This window comes from Arachis stenosperma, chromosome 9 (assembly GCF_014773155.1).
Source record: "Arachis stenosperma cultivar V10309 chromosome 9, arast.V10309.gnm1.PFL2, whole genome shotgun sequence".
NCBI lineage: Eukaryota > Viridiplantae > Streptophyta > Magnoliopsida > Fabales > Fabaceae > Arachis > Arachis stenosperma.
Window position 1 is genome coordinate 158,639,057 of NC_080385.1, and position 18,083 is coordinate 158,657,139.

Below are 18,083 nucleotides of genomic sequence, written 5' to 3' on the forward strand. Positions count from 1 at the left end.
ATAAAGTTATAGCTCTTCTTCAAAGTGATTAGATTTAAACTCTTAAAAGTGAATTTAAAATGTTAATCGTTTGTTTTTTAAGATTTTAAAATGTTAGAATAAATGATCATGAGATATTTTTATCCTATTTTTATTAGCATATCTTTTATTTTCAAATTTTAAGTTGAATTGTCCTCGTTAATTTATTAACAGCTTTGTCAAAATCAAATTTACTTTCATCTTATGGGAGTGTAAATATTTTTCCCAATTAATGCTTATTTATTCTACTCCTAGAATATTTATATATATACATGCTATATATCTAATAATATTTCTATCATTAAATTTGCAGTTTTGCACACATCTTCATATCATATGGCAATAAAAATGACACACATTTAACTATACTCAATAATGAGTATTCTATCATTTTAATTTAAAAAAAAATATTATTATAAAAATAAATAATTAATTATTTTTTATTTTATTATAAATTTTTAATATGAATAATTAATTCTATTTTAAATTAAACTGTAATTTAATTCATAAAATTTTAATTTAAAATAAGATAAGATAAAATTTAAAAATTTAAAACCAATTATCATACATCCATTATTATTATTATTATTATTATTATTATTATTATTATTATTATTATTATTATTAAATCATCATTATTATTATTATTATCATTATTAATAATCCTTGAGGAGTTGGTAATATTAGGGATCATCTAAAACTAAACTTCAATGGAAGCTGCTTCATTGATAACAAACAAACCTAATCATGGTGTCCCACTAAACCATGATTCTAAAATGTTAATTTAAAATGTTAATCGTTTGTTTTTTAAGATTTTAAAATGTTAGAACAAGTGATCATGAGATATTTTTATCCTATTTTGATTAGCATATCTTTTATTTTCAAATTTCAAGTAGAACTGTCCTCGTTTACTTTATTAATAGTTTGTCAAAATCAAATTTACTTTCATCTTAGGAGAGTGTAAATATTTTTCTCAATTAATGCTTATTTATTCTACTCCTAGAATATCTATATATATACGCTATATATCTAATATATTTCTATCATTAGATTTGTAATTTTGCACACATTCTCATGTCATATGGCAATAAAATGACACAAATTTAACTGTACTCAATAATGAGTATTCTATCTTTTTAATTTAAAAAAAAGATATTGTTTTAAAAATAAATTATTTATTATTTATTTACTTTATGATGAATTTTTAATATAGATAATTGATTCTATCTTAAATTAAATTATAATTTAATTCATAAAATATTAATTTAAGATAAGATAAGATAAAATCTAAAAATTTAAAACCAATTATCAATCTCACACTCTATATATATATATATGGCATACCTTACATCCATTATTATTACTACTACTACTATTATTAATCGTTGAAGAGTTGGTTAGAGATCATCTAAAACTAAACTTCAATGGAAGCTGCTTCATTAATAACAAACAAGAAGCCTAATCATGGTGTCCCACTAAACCATGATTCTAAAGAGCCAAAGTTAGAGGATTCAAGCACAGATAGAGAGATGATGAAGACAAATGTGTTAGTGCCAGAGGTCTCTCATTCTTATATAAGCCTAAGGGACATCATGAGTAATAGCAACACTGTCAGCTGGAATGAGATACCATTAAAGATCAAGAACCCTGTTGTGAAGCAAGCAGCCATGTATTATCTAGAACCAAAGTACACACCCTACGACAGAATCCCCAACAGAAACTTCTGTCGCGGCTTCTTTGGTTGCTTTGGCTCACTCTGTTCGCTTTTCCATGCCCTTTCCCGCTCTTCTCTTTGCTGCTTTTGGGGAACAAGTAGGACTCAAAATGCTAGGCGGCGATGACGACGAGGACCACCATTAACATCAACACCATCACCGTCAAAATGATGATGATAGAGAAGAAGAAGAGAAGGAAGATAACATTGACTCTTAGATTGACCAGTAGATATGCAATGTTATTATTATTATTTTAGTTAGTTTACCATCGTACCCAAGTTGTAAATATTGCAATCATTTATTCTTCTCAATAACTTGCACATTAAAACAGAGTTTGCTTTTTCATTAACTAAGGTCTAAGTGGGTAGAATCTTTAATTTAACCTTGCTTTGTTTTTTCGAATGTCATGCATTATAGTAACTAATATACAATTCAGTGGAAAAACTACAAAACTATAGATAGAGCCTAGAGGATCATAATGCTAGTATGCTAAGCACAGTTTACAGTTTTTTATCTCAAGACATTTAGTTGACAATGGACATAAAATTATATTATACATCATAGAGGACATAAAAATAATACGTGATAACTTCAATTTTTCATTCTTATCCAACTAATTGTTTTCTTTCAACATGTGGTATTTAATGATTTTTGAATGGTTATATATGAGAGACCATCTACATGAAATTGATCATAGATTTTGTAGCACATCTAGAAAAGTATATACAAACTGCAATTACCGGTAGTCACCACAGGAGCAGTAGCCATCTCTGAAGTGGTGGAAGACTTTGGGGTCTCCCACTATAATTTCTCTCCTAGTTATATGAGAGATCCTCTTTGCAGCAACATGACAATCTTCACATATTCTTGTGTTTTTTCTTACAAGAACAGGATCTCCAAGTTTCGTGGAGATGAGTCCAAAACATATGGCCAATCGTACGCTGTGGTTCTCAGGCGAGTTTGCCTTTTTACTAGCCAACTCTGATGGCTTGAATTTTGTAGCACTATGGATGCATTTTCCATGATCCATGTTCCTTGAAATGATATCTAGAACTTCATAAACCATTGCTGATTCATCATGAGATCTCTGTTTATTAGTAAACCTGTGCAGCCTAAATTTGGTTTCAACTGTGCTGCAAGGCAGAGTTTTTTCTAATCCTTTTTTCTTCATAATAGACTTTATGTGTTCCACCTTCTCCCATCTCCCAGCTTCAGCATACATGTTTGAAAGCAAGATGTAACATCCAGTATTGTCATGCTTTATTGACAATATCCTTTCAGCAGCGAGTTCAGCCAATTCTATGTTTCCTTTGTTTCTGCTAGCATTTAGCAGTGATCCCCATATGCGTGCTGTAGGCAACAGTGGCATTTCTTCTATAAAACTCAGGGCTTGATCCAAGTTGCCAGTTCTACCAATAAGATCAAGCATACATCCATAATGCTCTATTTTAGGCTCTATTCCGTAGTCTAATTTCATCGAGTTGTAGTATGCCCAGCCTTCGTTTACCAGGCCAGAATTGCTACAAGCAGATAACAAGGAAACAAAGGTGCTATCATTAGGCTCAATTCCTCTACTCTTCATCTCGGAAAATAGTTCAATAGACATTCTCCCCATACCATGAATTGCATAAGCCATTATGATAGTGTTCCATGATATTATATCTCTACAAGCCATTTCACGAAAAATCCTGCATGCTAACGCTAGATCTCCACAACTTGCATACATATACATAATTGAATTTGAAACAAAATTATTCAAGTGAAAATTCAATTTCAAGATATAACCATGAATTTGTCTGCACTCCCTTAATGATGCTAAATTTGCATAGGCAGGAAGGATGCTTGCGATAGTAACTGTATCCGGTTTAAGATACCCACTCAAAAGTTCTTCAAATAGCTTTAAGGCCTTCCTGTACCAATCATTCTGCACATATGCAGCAATCATGGCATTCCATGTTATCAAGTTCTTATCCATCATTTGATCGAAGGTTAGCTCTGCCAACTTCAGTATTCCAAACTCGCCATACATGTCGAGCAGAGCTGTTTCCAATACCGGATGAGGTAGAAAGCCTTTCCTTATGGCAAGTCCATGGATAGTCTTACCCTGCAAAACAGCTCCTAGTTGTGCACAGGAAGGAAGCAGGTTTATGAGTGTGACATTATCAACAGCCAATTTATCATCCTTGAGTATCTTCTCCAAAGAATCAAAAGCCTGAATTGGTAGACCGTTCAGAGCATAAGCACCAATCATTGCATTCCAAGCAACAATGTTCCTCAAAGATATACTATCGAAAATCCTCTCTGCATAACTTAACAACCTACACTTGCTGTACATGTCAAGAAGCGATGTCTGGATCATAACATCTGATTCAAAACCCATCTTGAGCGCATAGCAATGCACTTCTCTTCCCCATAAATTATAAAAACAGTGAGAACATGCCTCCAGCGCATTGATTAAGCTGAACTTATTGGGGAGAATCCCAGCCTGGAACATCGTCCTAAACCACTTCAAAGAGGTGAAATATTGTTGGACCATCAAATACGCGCCAACCACTGAGTTCCAAGAAACCAAGTCTGGAAGAGGCATTTCCTCAAACACCTTGACTGCAGAATCAATATGACCAAACTTGCCATACATCCCAATGAGTGAATTGCAAACATAAAGATCCTCGGCCAAACCCATTTTAAACAAGCTCCCATGAACCTTTTCGCCTTCTCGGAAATCCAACAAGCCACCACAAGCTTTGAGGACAAAAGGGTATGTAAAATGATCGGCGGGAACCCCTTGAAAGCGCATTGTGAGATACAAGTTGAGAGCATGTAGAAAGAAGCCGTTATCCGTATAGCCTCTTATCATGAGGTTCCAATGAAAGGTGTTTGAGTGAGACATTTTGTCGAACAGGGAGTGTGCATGTTGCATAGACCCAGATGACACAGTATCAACTAGAGCCCTTGAAAGCCGAGACAAAGAAGAAGATGATGAAGCTCTAGAATGGTTGTGGGAGTGAGCAAAGGCGGTGGTGGGTTTCTTGGAGCGTTTATGGTGAACAGGGGGAGTGGTGTTGGTGGAGCTGAGGGAAATGGTGAGATGATGATGGTGACACAAGCCACCCATATTCACCATGCTGTCTTATTTTCTTATTTTCAACGGATATTAATAGAACCAATTCCTAAAGTGGTTTGGAGAATTAGTTTTATCCCCAAATTCTTTTTGAGCATTGAGTCGGGAAATAGAGTAATGAACATACTCTCATTTATTAAGCTGAACACTAGGGTCGTCAAGATGGGTTAAAAGTTAAATCTATAGCATCCGCTTATTCATTGGTAAATTTTGTTTCTAAAATTAAGTCTATTGAAATTTTGGGTTAAATAGATTGAATTCGATTAACTCAAAAAAAATATGTGTTAAACAGGCTATTTCGCAGACTAAATAGGTAATTCATTTTTTTTTTGCATTTTTAGTCAATATTTTTTTAGATTTGATTCAAAAATCCAATTCATCAAATAAAAAAATATTATTTTTTAAAAAAATTTTAATCTAAAATTGATATTTTTTGTCAAAATATTTTTTAAAAAATAAAATAAAAAGATAAATGAACCGATTCGTTTAACCCATCAAACTAATCATAAACGATTTGAACTAAAAAATTATGATCCATAAATAAAAAAATTTAAACAGTCTAACCCATTTAACCTACAAACTTAACGAGCAGTGTCTAAATGGGCCGAGTTAGCCCATTTGATAATTCTACTATATACTAAATTAAATAATATTTTTTTATATTTAAATAAGATAAAAAAATAAAGTCTTTTTTTAAGAAAAAAAACTAAGAGAAATAAAATGTTTTGCGCACTATATAAATTCTTCTTCATTTTTTTTATTTTACTTTGTGTAAGCACCAAAATGAATCAGCGTTATTTAGTTATTTGTCCAATATGTAAGTCAGTGTCAAAAAATATTTAAGAAGCAATATAATATTTAAAACTAATAAATCTAAAAAATTATTATAATAAATTTTAAATTTAAAAAACTAAAATAATAAAAATCATAAATTTAAAAGACCACATGAGAATTTAATCTAATTTTAATACGGTAAAAATTTATAGAGTAACAAATAAAACTAATAATTAAGAATTTATTTTATATGTTTAATTAAATTAATATATATAAAAAAGAAGATGAGCTTCTATGTATTAATACACACACATGCAAGTGTACATTATTATTGTGCTTATTTTATTTTGGACTTAAAACTCATTTCACCTTTTTCTAAATAAAATAATAATAATATTGTGTTAATAATAAAATTAAAATAACGATAAAATTACAAAATTATGGTAATAGAATGAATTCTCAATTATGCTAATTTACTACAAGACTACTCTTTTAAAAAATCATGTTATTATTATTTAAAAATGTTATATATATATACTAAAAATCAGTCGATTAAATTATGTATTTATATATAAATATATATTATTTAATTTATTTTTATATATTTTATATTTTAATTGATTTAATAATTGATTTTTTGTATACACATAACTTTGTTAATTGTTATTAAAGGTAACAAATAAATTAGTAAATTGTTGAGTTTTATTTTTGTTTTAATTTTAAATCATTGATACATATAATAATTAACAAAAATTATAATATCCTTTACTTAATAAGAAACTGTGTAAAGATAAGCAGTAATTTACTCTTATATTTGTGTATATTAATAAATAACTATGATATATGAATTTCCTTTAAGAGAAAGTACGAGGAGCCAATGAAATATTTATATAATAGGTACAATAGAGGTTTATGAAGTATTAGAGATATAACTACTAGTATTACCTTTTTCCATTAATTGAAGCTTTTGGGATGAGTGGTATCATGATATAGTATTAAAGCGTTAGATTCAGAAGGTCAAGAGTTGGAACCTTAGTGAACTCCAAAATTAGTTTAAATTCTTGAGAAAATGTTTATTATCGCTAGTACTCGGATGGTTATTCTAGATAATAACATTGTATCTCTTAAATAACATAATTTATTATTTTGGAATGATAAAATGCACTAATACATCAAAGGCTAGCTAGAATAATAAATAACCCAAACATATGGTAAAAACTAAAAACACAGTTTCTGTTCTCCTTTTCTTATGTAATTTAATTTCATGTAGAAAAAACACATCAGCCCAAGTATGAATCCATCAGAAAGGAAAAAACTTGAACCAAGAAAAAATAATAATAACTACTTAAGAATGAAGAAGATGAAAGCATAGAAGATAGAAAGAAATTAATAATTAATAAGCAGAAAACTCTTCAGGGATGCTTTGTAATGCAGGACTCCAACACTTGCAAGGTTTGGTTCTGTATGATGCATGCTTCTTCTTCCGTACAAGATTATTCAACCTTTCTTCAGCAGTTAAAGAAGAAGAAGCATCTGCTGCATTCATGGATTCCACTAACTGCTTTAGCTCACTCTTCTTCACCACAATCTTCATCCTCACAACTCCTTTATTATCTTCCTCTACATATGAAACAACTCCTCCTCCATTTGTCTTTGAAACCATGGATTCCAATGCATGGATTCTGCTACTGTTGGTTATTCCACTCCTCTTCTTTCCATTAACACATTTGAAGAGCCTAAAGTACCCTTTACCCCTTAAATCCATTATTACAATAATAACAATTTTCTTTGTGAACAATGTATAGCAATTTTATCACTTTAATTAGCTATATCAAAGTTTGAAGCTTCAATTCCTTTAGCTTTATATATAGTGTTGATGAGTGATTCTCAAGAGAACATAAATAATTGTCTCATGATCTGGCATTCCCTGCCTTATTATTATAATGAAAAAGATAACAAGTATTAAGAGAGAAAGAGCCTAAAGTAAAGATTATTAATCAATATATGCTATGCAATAATAAAGTAAAGTAAGGGGAATCATATACGTATAATGTTACTTACATGGTGCGGTTGTTGTTTTTTTTTTTTTTTTAAAGTTACGTGTGAAATTCGAATTTGAAATCTTTAGACAAGAAAGAAAGGACTATGTCATTTGAATTTGAATTATAACTCGTTGGTATAATTTGGTTGCTGCTTAATTGTTGCATTTGCAGAACTTGCATTGTTGGTTGGGCTAATTATAATGAAGAAAGACACGTTTGCATGAAATGTAAAGTTTTTCAAGCAAAGAACACAAACCGTGTTATCTTATCCCAAATGTTATTTGTATATAAAAATAAATTATTAAAATTAATCGTTATATATTTTTATATAAATATATATAATTTATTTTATTTTTAATATATATTTAATATTTTAATATAAATAATTGATTTTAGTGTATACGTAAAATAATTGTATCTTATTAAAATAGGTGTATAAATTTAGTTTTAGTATACTAATCATTAATCATACCAAACTCTTAGGATTGAAAATACAAAAATAAAAGTTCATGGTATATTTTTATAGGTATTTAATATTATTATTCACAGTTAAAATCATTTTTATTTTTATTTGAGTAAAGTATCGTTTTTGTCCCCAATATTTAGGGTAAATCTTATTTGTATCATAATGTTGTCGTCTTATTTGTATTCCTAACGTTGGAGACAAAAACGATAGTTTATTCTTTTCATTTTTAATATTTAAAGTTATAAATAAAATTAAATCAAGAACCTGCTGTATACTTGTATACACTAATAAAAGTGTATTAAATTAATGTGATTCAGAATTCTGCACAATTATTTTTGTTTGAATACTATAGAATGGCAAAAGCATAGTTGGCATACTTGGAGGTTACTGGGGAGGTTACTAGTCAATGTCTTAAAGATGTGCACCAAGAATGTGTGCCCAAATTTTCTCAATTATAAAATTTTTATCTTATAATTGAGCTGTGCTTATACTTTAGTCCTGTTTCAACTATATACAATTCTCTTGAATCTCTGATATTATTGTAACTACCTTTGTTTGGTTTGGTATGGAAGGATTTCTTTATTAGTAATTTGTATGGTTTTCTAGAGAAAAATAAAATACAATTCATTGTAGCTGTCTTTAGCTGTATTATTCATTACTATAGTTCAGGTTCAGGTTCACCGTCCTATATACTTAGTTGAATTCAATCTTAATTTTAATTATATGCCATGTTATGTATGAACTACAAATTATAAACTATGGTTAATTGAAGTTAATATAATTATTAAATATGACCCCCCGCAATTAAGATGAATGCTAGTTTAGAGTTTGTTGTTGGTCAATAATCTATTGCATATATAAAGCGGAATTTGAATTATCGATATTTATTTAATCGGACTAGTGAACTAACCATTATACCAATTGAAATTAATGCATGTGGTTTGGAGATATAGTATATAGTTGAAGTGAGAAAAGGTTTTTTTTTTATACTTAAGAAGGAAACCTCGTTACGTTACTCCACAAAATTGGAGTAGAAGTAGTGAGACAGGCATTTTGTCGAACAGGGAGAAGGCTTAATTAAGATGGTGATGATTGTGATCCAAGTCAATGTATTCTATTCTATGCATGACAATGGCATGTAACGTACCAACATAACAATAAGAATGTTTTTGCCACTTTTGTGTAATTAGAACATGTCAATTATTACGGTTTTCTTTTTCGAAATCAAAGAATAAATTAATTTTATATATATATTTTTACATAATAAATATATGATTATTTTTTGGTTTATTACGGTTTTCATTCAAACTTTAACTTTATATTGAATTAATTAAAAGAGAAATCTAGGACCAACAACTTATTAAATTATGGCTAACATATAATGATATAATCAATAAAAAAAAATGAATAATTTCATATCATTAGAAGAAATCTCACACTATTAAAAACATCATTAATGGTTACAAATTATAAAAGTTACTGCCCTAACACTTCTCAAATATATGATTATTTTTTTGTTTTTCAGCGTTCTCCAACTTGATAAACAAAAAGTTAATTCGTTACAAATTTAAGTCTTTTAAAATTTGGATAAATTTAACCTAAATCTTAATTTAGTTCTTGACATTTCAAACGTCTTATTTTTGTCCTAATAAGTTTTAAACAAGTTTAGTGTTATTCTACCATTAAATTTGATACTAATAGTTAACGGAGTGAGTGGCGTAGACGTTAAAACGTTACTAGTTAAGTCATATCATCTTCAATGTGTTAGAAAAATATAATCAAAACTTTTGTTGTAAATTGTAATACTTCTTCTCCTCAATTTCTTTTTGATACAAAACTCAAAATCCTAACAATCAATCATCAACGCTTCAAAATTAAAAGAAAAATTTTTATATTAATGATTATTGGCGGATCGATTTTATTTACATACAGAAATAGAATGTTATTGGTTCTTCAATATGTGAGAGAATTGCATTGTTTGCGTCAAATTTAATTGTGAGATAACATTGATCGCGCTTAAAAATGTTTTAAAGATTAAAATGAAACGTTTAAAAGCTTTTTAGACTGAAATAGAAATTTAAAATAATAAAGATCAAATTAGAATTCGATCCAAACGTTGGAACTAAAATAATATTTTATCTTTTAAAAATTTATTATTAGTCAATAAATTATTAAATATATAAAAAAATTCAAAGTTTTGAATTTCTAATATTTATTTAAATAAACAAAATATTATTTAATCAACTCAAATAAATATAAAAATAAATATATAATTAATAAAAAATATTTAAAATTTATCTTATTTAACTTTTATTAATTATTATAATAATTAATAAATATTAAATAAAATAAGTTCGTCTTTTTTTTCTCTCTCTAACATTACCTTCCTAAAGATAATTTATTCTCTGATTTCGGAAGAATACTGGTACATTTCATTTCATTTGAGTTGCAGCAAAATAAAAAAATTTATTATTAATAATTATGGGATAATAGAATACAAATTATGACACAAAAATGGTTAGACTAATCCTGGACATAATTAATTCATGGTCTCCTCTTAACTAGTAATTGATGCAAAGAGCAACATACACAAGAGTGGGAAACAAATCCATCCCCTTTTCAGGAAAAAAACTCTTGTTAACAGAAACACAAGAAGAAGATGAAGAAAAAGAAGCTATTCTGGAATGCTTTGTAGCCCAGGGCTCCAAGACTTGTTGTTGTTGAAAGAGAAATTTTTCTTCTTGCTCTTCTTCTGTAGCAGTTGATTCAATCGTTGCTCTGCAGTTACTCTTGAAGATGCTTTTGTTCTATCATTATTATTATTCATCACTTCAACTAGTTGCTTTAGCTCACTCTTCCTCACCACAATCTTCATTCTCACCACTCCTTTTTTGTTATCTTCCAATGCATGCATGCTACCACCACTGCTACTCTTCTTTCCACCAACAAATTTTAACTCCATTTTTAACAAAGTTTGAAGCTTCCTTGAGCTTTATATACAGTAGTGTTGATTGTTTCTGATGAATAATAAAAAAAAGAAAATAATGGTGCCATGATCTGGCATTCTTGATCTGTATTATTATAATGAATGGATTAGGAATGATGAGTAGTTAAGAGAAGGGAAGATTATTATGTTATATGTCAACTAATTAAAAAATGGTGAAATGAAGTTGTCCACCTTCTCACATCACATGCATGGTTCCAGCACTGAAAGAGACACTTCTGCATGAAAATTTTAACTAATAATGGAGTAAGTTCTGCTTCTTTTGTCCTCTCTCAACTAATATAATACTTTTCTCTTTAATCTCTATTCATTATTTTTGGATTGTCCATACTATCCTCCAATTCGATTAATTAAAAATTAATTCGTAGGAGATAATGTTTATTTTTAAATAGGTTTAATTATTCTGTTGGTCCCTATAGTTTGGCCGAATTTTTAATTAGGTCCCTATAGTTTTTTTCCTTTTAATTGAGTCCCTATACCAATTTTTTTGTTTTAATTGAGTCCTTAGTCGCAATCAACGTTAAATAAAACGTTGACCTGTGTTAAAGTTACGAAAATACCCTTGTGTCTAACCCTATATAATCCTTGGCCTATCCTGAAACTCCAGAATCGTATTCTGTTCATCGTTCTCCTCTTCTCCCTTTCTTCTGATTTCTTGCTGAAATTTTCTCATCTTGCATGGATTCCACCCAACGTTCTTCGAGAATATCGAGTTCAAGAACTCTCAACAAGAAAAGACATTTGTGTTACTGTGGGGAGGCAGTTGTTGTTCTGTCTTCTTCTGAAGTGGCCAGCCATGGAAGGAGGTACGTAGCTTGTGGACGAGTGCCAAGGTGCAGTTTTTTCGAGTGGATTGACAATGAAGATGATATGAAAGGTGAGTGGTTGAAGCAGAAGGGGAGGAGGAGTCGTTGCTTCTGTGGAGACTCTCTGATTCTGAAAAGTTCTAATACACCCAAGAATCCAAACAGAAGGTTCATGTCTTGCCCAAGTAGAAGATGCAAATTTTTTGAGTGGGTTGATGAAGAAAAGAAGGTTCGTGATGCTTGCTTATTGTCTTCAGAGTATCACTCTGGTCAGGTAGAGGGTGAAATTAGGGGTGAAAATGCACAAGAAAGAAGGGTTGATAGACTTAGTGTTGACACGGAGAGGTTGAAGGTTGAGATTGGAGAAGTTGACGATTGTGTTGGAAGAATCTGTGTAGAGTTGAATTCAGTCCAGGAGGAACTTCGAAAGTTGGAAGAAAACATGAAGAAGCAGACCAAGATGCAGATGATGTTTTTTTTTTTTTTGTGTAATCCTAATAGTTGCAGTGCTATGTGGTAAAGTTTATTGATGAAGTGGTCAATGTTGGCTTTAAAAAGAGCAGTTATTGTGAAGTGTATGTTAAATTATTTAGATTGAATGGATGAATTTTTTTTTGTTTGCTACTATAAATATAATGTGATATTGAATGAAAATATACACAACTAAAAACAACTGCTATCAGCCAATCACAGATGCATCATTAGCATAATATAATTCACAAAAGTGGTCCTTAGAGTATTCCACACATTACATAAGTTCAGTAGATCCAAGTTGCACTAGAGACAAGATAAATGCTCCACCTAAAATGAACTACCAAAAGTGGTCCACCACAAAGCAAAATAAACTAAAAAAGTTATGTTCCCAATACCAAAATACTTCCACAGTAGACTATAATTCACAAAAAAGCCCTACATAAATCCATAGTAGGAGGAGCTACATAACCCTAAAAGCATCAATCATCCGTGAGGTCTATGTGTTCAGCAGGTTTGGCTACTCCATTTGTTCTTCCCATCTTCAATCTTTCACTTCTTCTCATCCCAAAAGTTCTAATCTTAGGCAAAGGCTGTGTAATTGGTGCTACTTGTGAAGTTGGCTGAATGAGTGGTTCAATGAAGGGAGTTGGTTGAGTTGCTGGTGTATGTGGAGGATTTGCAGCAGCTCCAGTAGTAGGTGCACCAGATCCAGCAAGGGGTGAGTCATTTGCAGAACCAGATCCAGTAAGAGGTGACACAGTTGTAGATCCAAATTCAGCAGCAAGAGTATTTGGTGCAGGGGCTGATGCAACAACAGCTAAATTTTTAAATCATTCCATCACTAAATCCAAACAATTATGTAGTATCGAATAGCAAAATATAGTTATACCTGTGAAACTAGTTGTTTTTCCTCTGCTAAGTCCAACACCCCTTCCTCTGCCTCTCCCCCTTGCAGCAGATCCAGCAACTAATTCAGTAGCAGTAGTAGGTGAGCCATTTGCAGCATCAGATTCAGCAGCAGCAGTGTCATTCGTAGCAGCAGATTCAGCAACAGCAGTAGTTGGTGCAGAGGCTGATAGAACAAAAGTGTAATGGTTAATTCATTTCATAATAGAACATTATCAATCCTCTAGTACCAGCAACAAATCCTAGAAGTACCTGTTACAGTAGTTCCTCTTCCTTTGCCCCTTCCTCTACCCAGTACCGCACCCCTTCCTCTGCCTCTCCCCCTTGAAGCAGCTCCAGCATCTTGTGCACCATCAGATGCAGCAGCAGCAGGTTCAGGAGCTAATGCAAGTTCCCAAGAATCAAGACAACATTATAGAAAAGAACTGGTACAATCAACAATTATGTAACAACAACAAAGCAAGATTTACCTGAGAGAATAGGATTTGGGCAGTGTCTCCTGTTGTGTCCATATTGGCCACAGTTGCTGCAAGTCACAGAGGTACCCGTCCTTCTATACTTTGTTTGCGATCTATTTTCATCAGGTTCTCTAATCCGCACCATTCTTGGTCGACCAGGTTTAACCCTGAAAACTGGGGGTATGATGGTATCACAGTTCACTTTTGGCCACATGTTCTCTCCATTAATTGGAGCAATTGATTTTCCATAGGTTGCAAGGTAAGCTCCTGGACTATAGTAGTTGCTGCAATACTCTTCGGGATTATCACCCTTTTCAAAGATGGCACTGCATGCATGAGGGCATGGCATGCCACTTAAACCCCAAAATCGACAGCTGCAAGTACCAGCTAACAAATCCACCACAAACCTTTCCATGATCATCCTATTTTTGTGATGTACCTCAAATTTCAGATCGCCTGCCCATCTAGCTTGCCATTCCATACTTCTTGTTGCAATGACATCCAACCTCTTTTTGGGTTTAGGAAGAATGGATCCTTCATACTTCTCAGCCTTCTTCTTCTTCTCTGCAAATCTTGACATCCAGTAGTATCTAATCCACTCAAACATCGTCAGAATGGGCTTGTCTCTTGCCTCAAGAATCCTGCCATTGAAAGCCTCCGATATGTTATTCATTAGCATATCACTCTTGCCATAAACGTGAAATGGCTCTTTGTCCACAACTTTGGGTCCACTCCCATCAGTTTATCATAACAATCTCTATTTTTTTCCTTGAGCAGATTCATTCTTCTCTCCCACTCTTCCTCATAGGTGGCTTTAGCAATGGATAGGATTAGATCCCTCAAAACTGTCCCTCCACCATATGCCTTCTTACAGTTGGCATAGAGATGCCTTAAACATAATCTATGCTCAATAGAAGGTTCCATCTCAGCAAAAACTTGCATCAATCCCTGTATATAAAAAAAAGCAGCAGTATCCAGTATCATTATTCAATCAGCCAAGAACAATGCTTATTCAATGACATAGTTAGAATCATAATTCATATTATTCAATGACATATTTACTATCATAATTCATATTATTCAATGGCATATTTACTATCATAAGTCGTATTATCCTTACTTTTTGTTGATCTGACATGAAAACCCATCTTCTTGCAGAGCCGATATCATCCAACAACAAATCAATAAACCATCCCCAGCTGTCCTTTGTTTCCGCTTCCACTGCTGCAACTGCAATTGGAAAGTAATTGTCATTAGGATCCCTCCCTACTGCAACCAGTAGTTGTTGACCATGGTCCCCTTTCAAGTGACACCCATCCACTCCTATGATCGGCCTACAACCAGCCAAGAAGCCCTGCTTCACCGAATCCAGGCACATGTACATCCTCATGAATCGGGGTTGGTGAGTTAAAGATGGCCTATCCACCATAATATTAAGCTTGGACCCCGGATTTGCCCTTAAAATCTCAGCACAATAATCCTTCAACTTGGCATATTGTAATATGGCCCTTCCATGTACTTCTTCCCTTGCTTTTCTCCTTGCCCAGTAAGCCTTTCCAACACTAACATTTGCCATATACTTATCCTGAATTGCTTGAATAATAGTGGCCAGCCGCATATCTTCTCCACGACTAATGTTGTTCACAATCTTTTTTGATATCCACTCACTAGAAGCAAGCCTACCAGTATAACTCCTCCCACAGGTATGCTTGCCTTTCAAGGTTTTTATCCTAAAACAATCAGATCCTCCTACCTTACTTGCAAAGCAAATCCACTTGCACTTTCCTTTTTGTCCATTACACACTACTCTACACCTCAACTTGTCGTTCTTCTTGTACCTAATATCTCTCTCATTCAATAAGGCATGCTCCTTAATTGCATCTTTAAACTGGGACAGTGTTTTGAACTCCAACCCAACCTTAAACTCATACTCTCTACACATTTCTGCCTCATCATACTTAGGAAACCTTTTTTTCTTAATCATGTCATCAGAATCTCCCTCGTAACTATCTATGTCTTCAGTTTCATAACCATCCGAAATGTCTCCAATTTCTTCATCCATACCTCCAGCAGCTTCATTATCACCAGCACCTTTATCTGTTGTCCCTTCTTGATTTAGCGGGCCATTGATCCCACCAAACGCATTTGATTGCCCACCATCAACACCATCCTCTACATCGAACCCAAAATAATCCTCATGTTCACCATCATCAGCACTGTCATCAAACCTATCCTCCTCAGTAGAAGGTTCTGACTCAGAATCGACTTCTACTTCTATTAGTCTACTATCTTCGCCTTCATTTGGGACATAATCTGGATCCGTTGATGTGATTTCAACCCCATTACCTTCTCTGTAACCATCAACAGCATACACTATACCATGCTTCAGAGGATTAGCAACTAAAGCCCTACCCATTCTAACTGCATCCCCATCTGACTTCAACTCTTTCAGACCTACCTTCAAGTCCATTCCAGGTTCGTTCCACCATATCTTTGCATAACCCTTCAGCAAAAATACTATCTCTTGCAGAGACCATTCATCTAATTCATAATGCAAGTCCTCCACAACCAACCCACCTAAATATTCTAGTCCACCTCCCGTGTCAATAAATTTTCCTCCGTGATGGAGCTCTATTGTGAACTCTGATTCTCCCATTGCTACACAACAAAAAAAAGAAAAATACTGATTAGTCATCCCCTAATCAAACATCACCAACAATGATAATGACTTCAACGCCATAACGTTCGGCAACTTTTGAAAGAATGAAGAATGAAAAAAGGTGTAACTCGTACCTTTGCAACAACGACGACAGTAGCTACTCCGATAAAGAAGGCGACGATAGACAACAACAAACCTCGATCATACAATGGTGGAATGCAAACTCATTCTCCAACTATCAGAAACGGAGAGGGAGTGAAGAAGAAGGGTTTTTTTTTGCCTCAGTAAAAATGAAGAGTTATTCTTTTATTAAGGAAGGGGCAATTTTGACAATACATAATAAGTAAATACACTAAGAATAACAAAAAACGTTTATAATTGGGTATATTCTATTTTGAAACAGAATATTCCGTTACTCCTAACGTTTCTTGTCACTGTAAGGACCCAATTAAAACAAAAAAATTGGTATAGAGACTCAATTAAAAGGAAAAAAACTATAGGGACCAAATTAAAAATTCGGCCAAACTATAGGGACCAACAGAGTAATTAAACCTTTTAAATATTAGGACTGAAATTAAGAGATAGAGACTCAATATTATGTTTGGTAATTAAATATAAAGATATATATGAATTAGATAAAACCGAATTTATTCTAGTATTAAATCTATTTTTTATATTCTTACTTAATCCTAAACCTGATAAAATCTATACACATTCGAATTACAATTATACTAGATAAAAATCAGACTTTTAATCATAATTTCATGCATCTTTGTATCTCTTTTCTAATTTCACAATTATTTTTATTAAACATAAATGGATAAATTTAAAATTAATATTACACAATATTAGTTAAAAAACATAAGTTCAAGACGAAATGTATTATCTTTTTGAATACTAATATGGGAGAAGCTCCAAATCTTCAACAATTATTACATACAATAAAATTCACTTAGAAAAATATAATAAATACTAATCAAATTCTAAAATTAAAGCATAATCATGAATCAATACTGTACGTAAGTCACATATAAGCGACACTTGTTTAAGCGGACGAGTGAGCTCACCACTCAACCAACCCAAGTTGATTTAATTTAATGTCTTATACTTTTTAAAAACAAAACAATAATTTTAGAATATATATACCCTTACCGGACCGAGTCAAGTAGTCCGAACTATGGCCCGGACTCAGTTGAGGTATTTTTCTAAATGTTGTTTTTTATCTCAGGTCAAACCCAGACCACTTTAAGTCTGGGCCAATATGTACAAAAATACTTTGGATCTATGCTGGACTTTTGGACCGAACCAGACTGTATACACTCCTGGTTAAATATTATAACTAAAATTTTAGTTTTAAGACTCAAAATTTTAATCCCTTGAGTACCTCTAAAAAGTGAAGATACAAGAGACCAAAATTTGTAGGGACAAAAACTAAAATTTTAATATTTTTTAAAAAAAATTTATTTAATTTTTTAAATTTTAAATTTATTTCTTAATTTCTATATTTATCTTAAATTAAACATAATACTAAGATATAATTTAGTTCAATTTATTTTATATCAAACATAATACAACAAACAAATACATTAACTACTCAACAAATTCAAATTAGTTCATGTCTGTTCATTATTGTAACTACA

The 18,083-nt window shown here is 32.0% G+C and overlaps 2 protein-coding genes across 2 annotated transcripts; both read right to left on the minus strand.

Moving 5' to 3' along the window:
• Nucleotides 1-2,390: 2,390 nt before the first annotated feature.
• Nucleotides 2,391-4,937, minus strand: LOC130951059 (pentatricopeptide repeat-containing protein At4g35130, chloroplastic). The gene has a single exon (XM_057879670.1). The coding sequence runs from the start codon at nt 4,855-4,857 to the stop codon at nt 2,470-2,472; it is 2,388 nt and encodes a 795-aa protein (XP_057735653.1). The 5' UTR covers nt 4,858-4,937; the 3' UTR covers nt 2,391-2,469.
• A 9,519-nt stretch (nt 4,938-14,456) lies between these two features.
• On the minus strand, nt 14,457-16,440 carry LOC130950295 (uncharacterized). Its single transcript, XM_057878806.1, has 2 exons — nt 14,905-16,440; nt 14,457-14,732 (listed from the first exon to the last, which is right to left on the minus strand). Exons 1-2 carry the CDS (start codon nt 16,438-16,440, stop codon nt 14,457-14,459), a joined length of 1,812 nt encoding a protein of 603 aa, XP_057734789.1.
• Nucleotides 16,441-18,083: the final 1,643 nt, after the last annotated feature.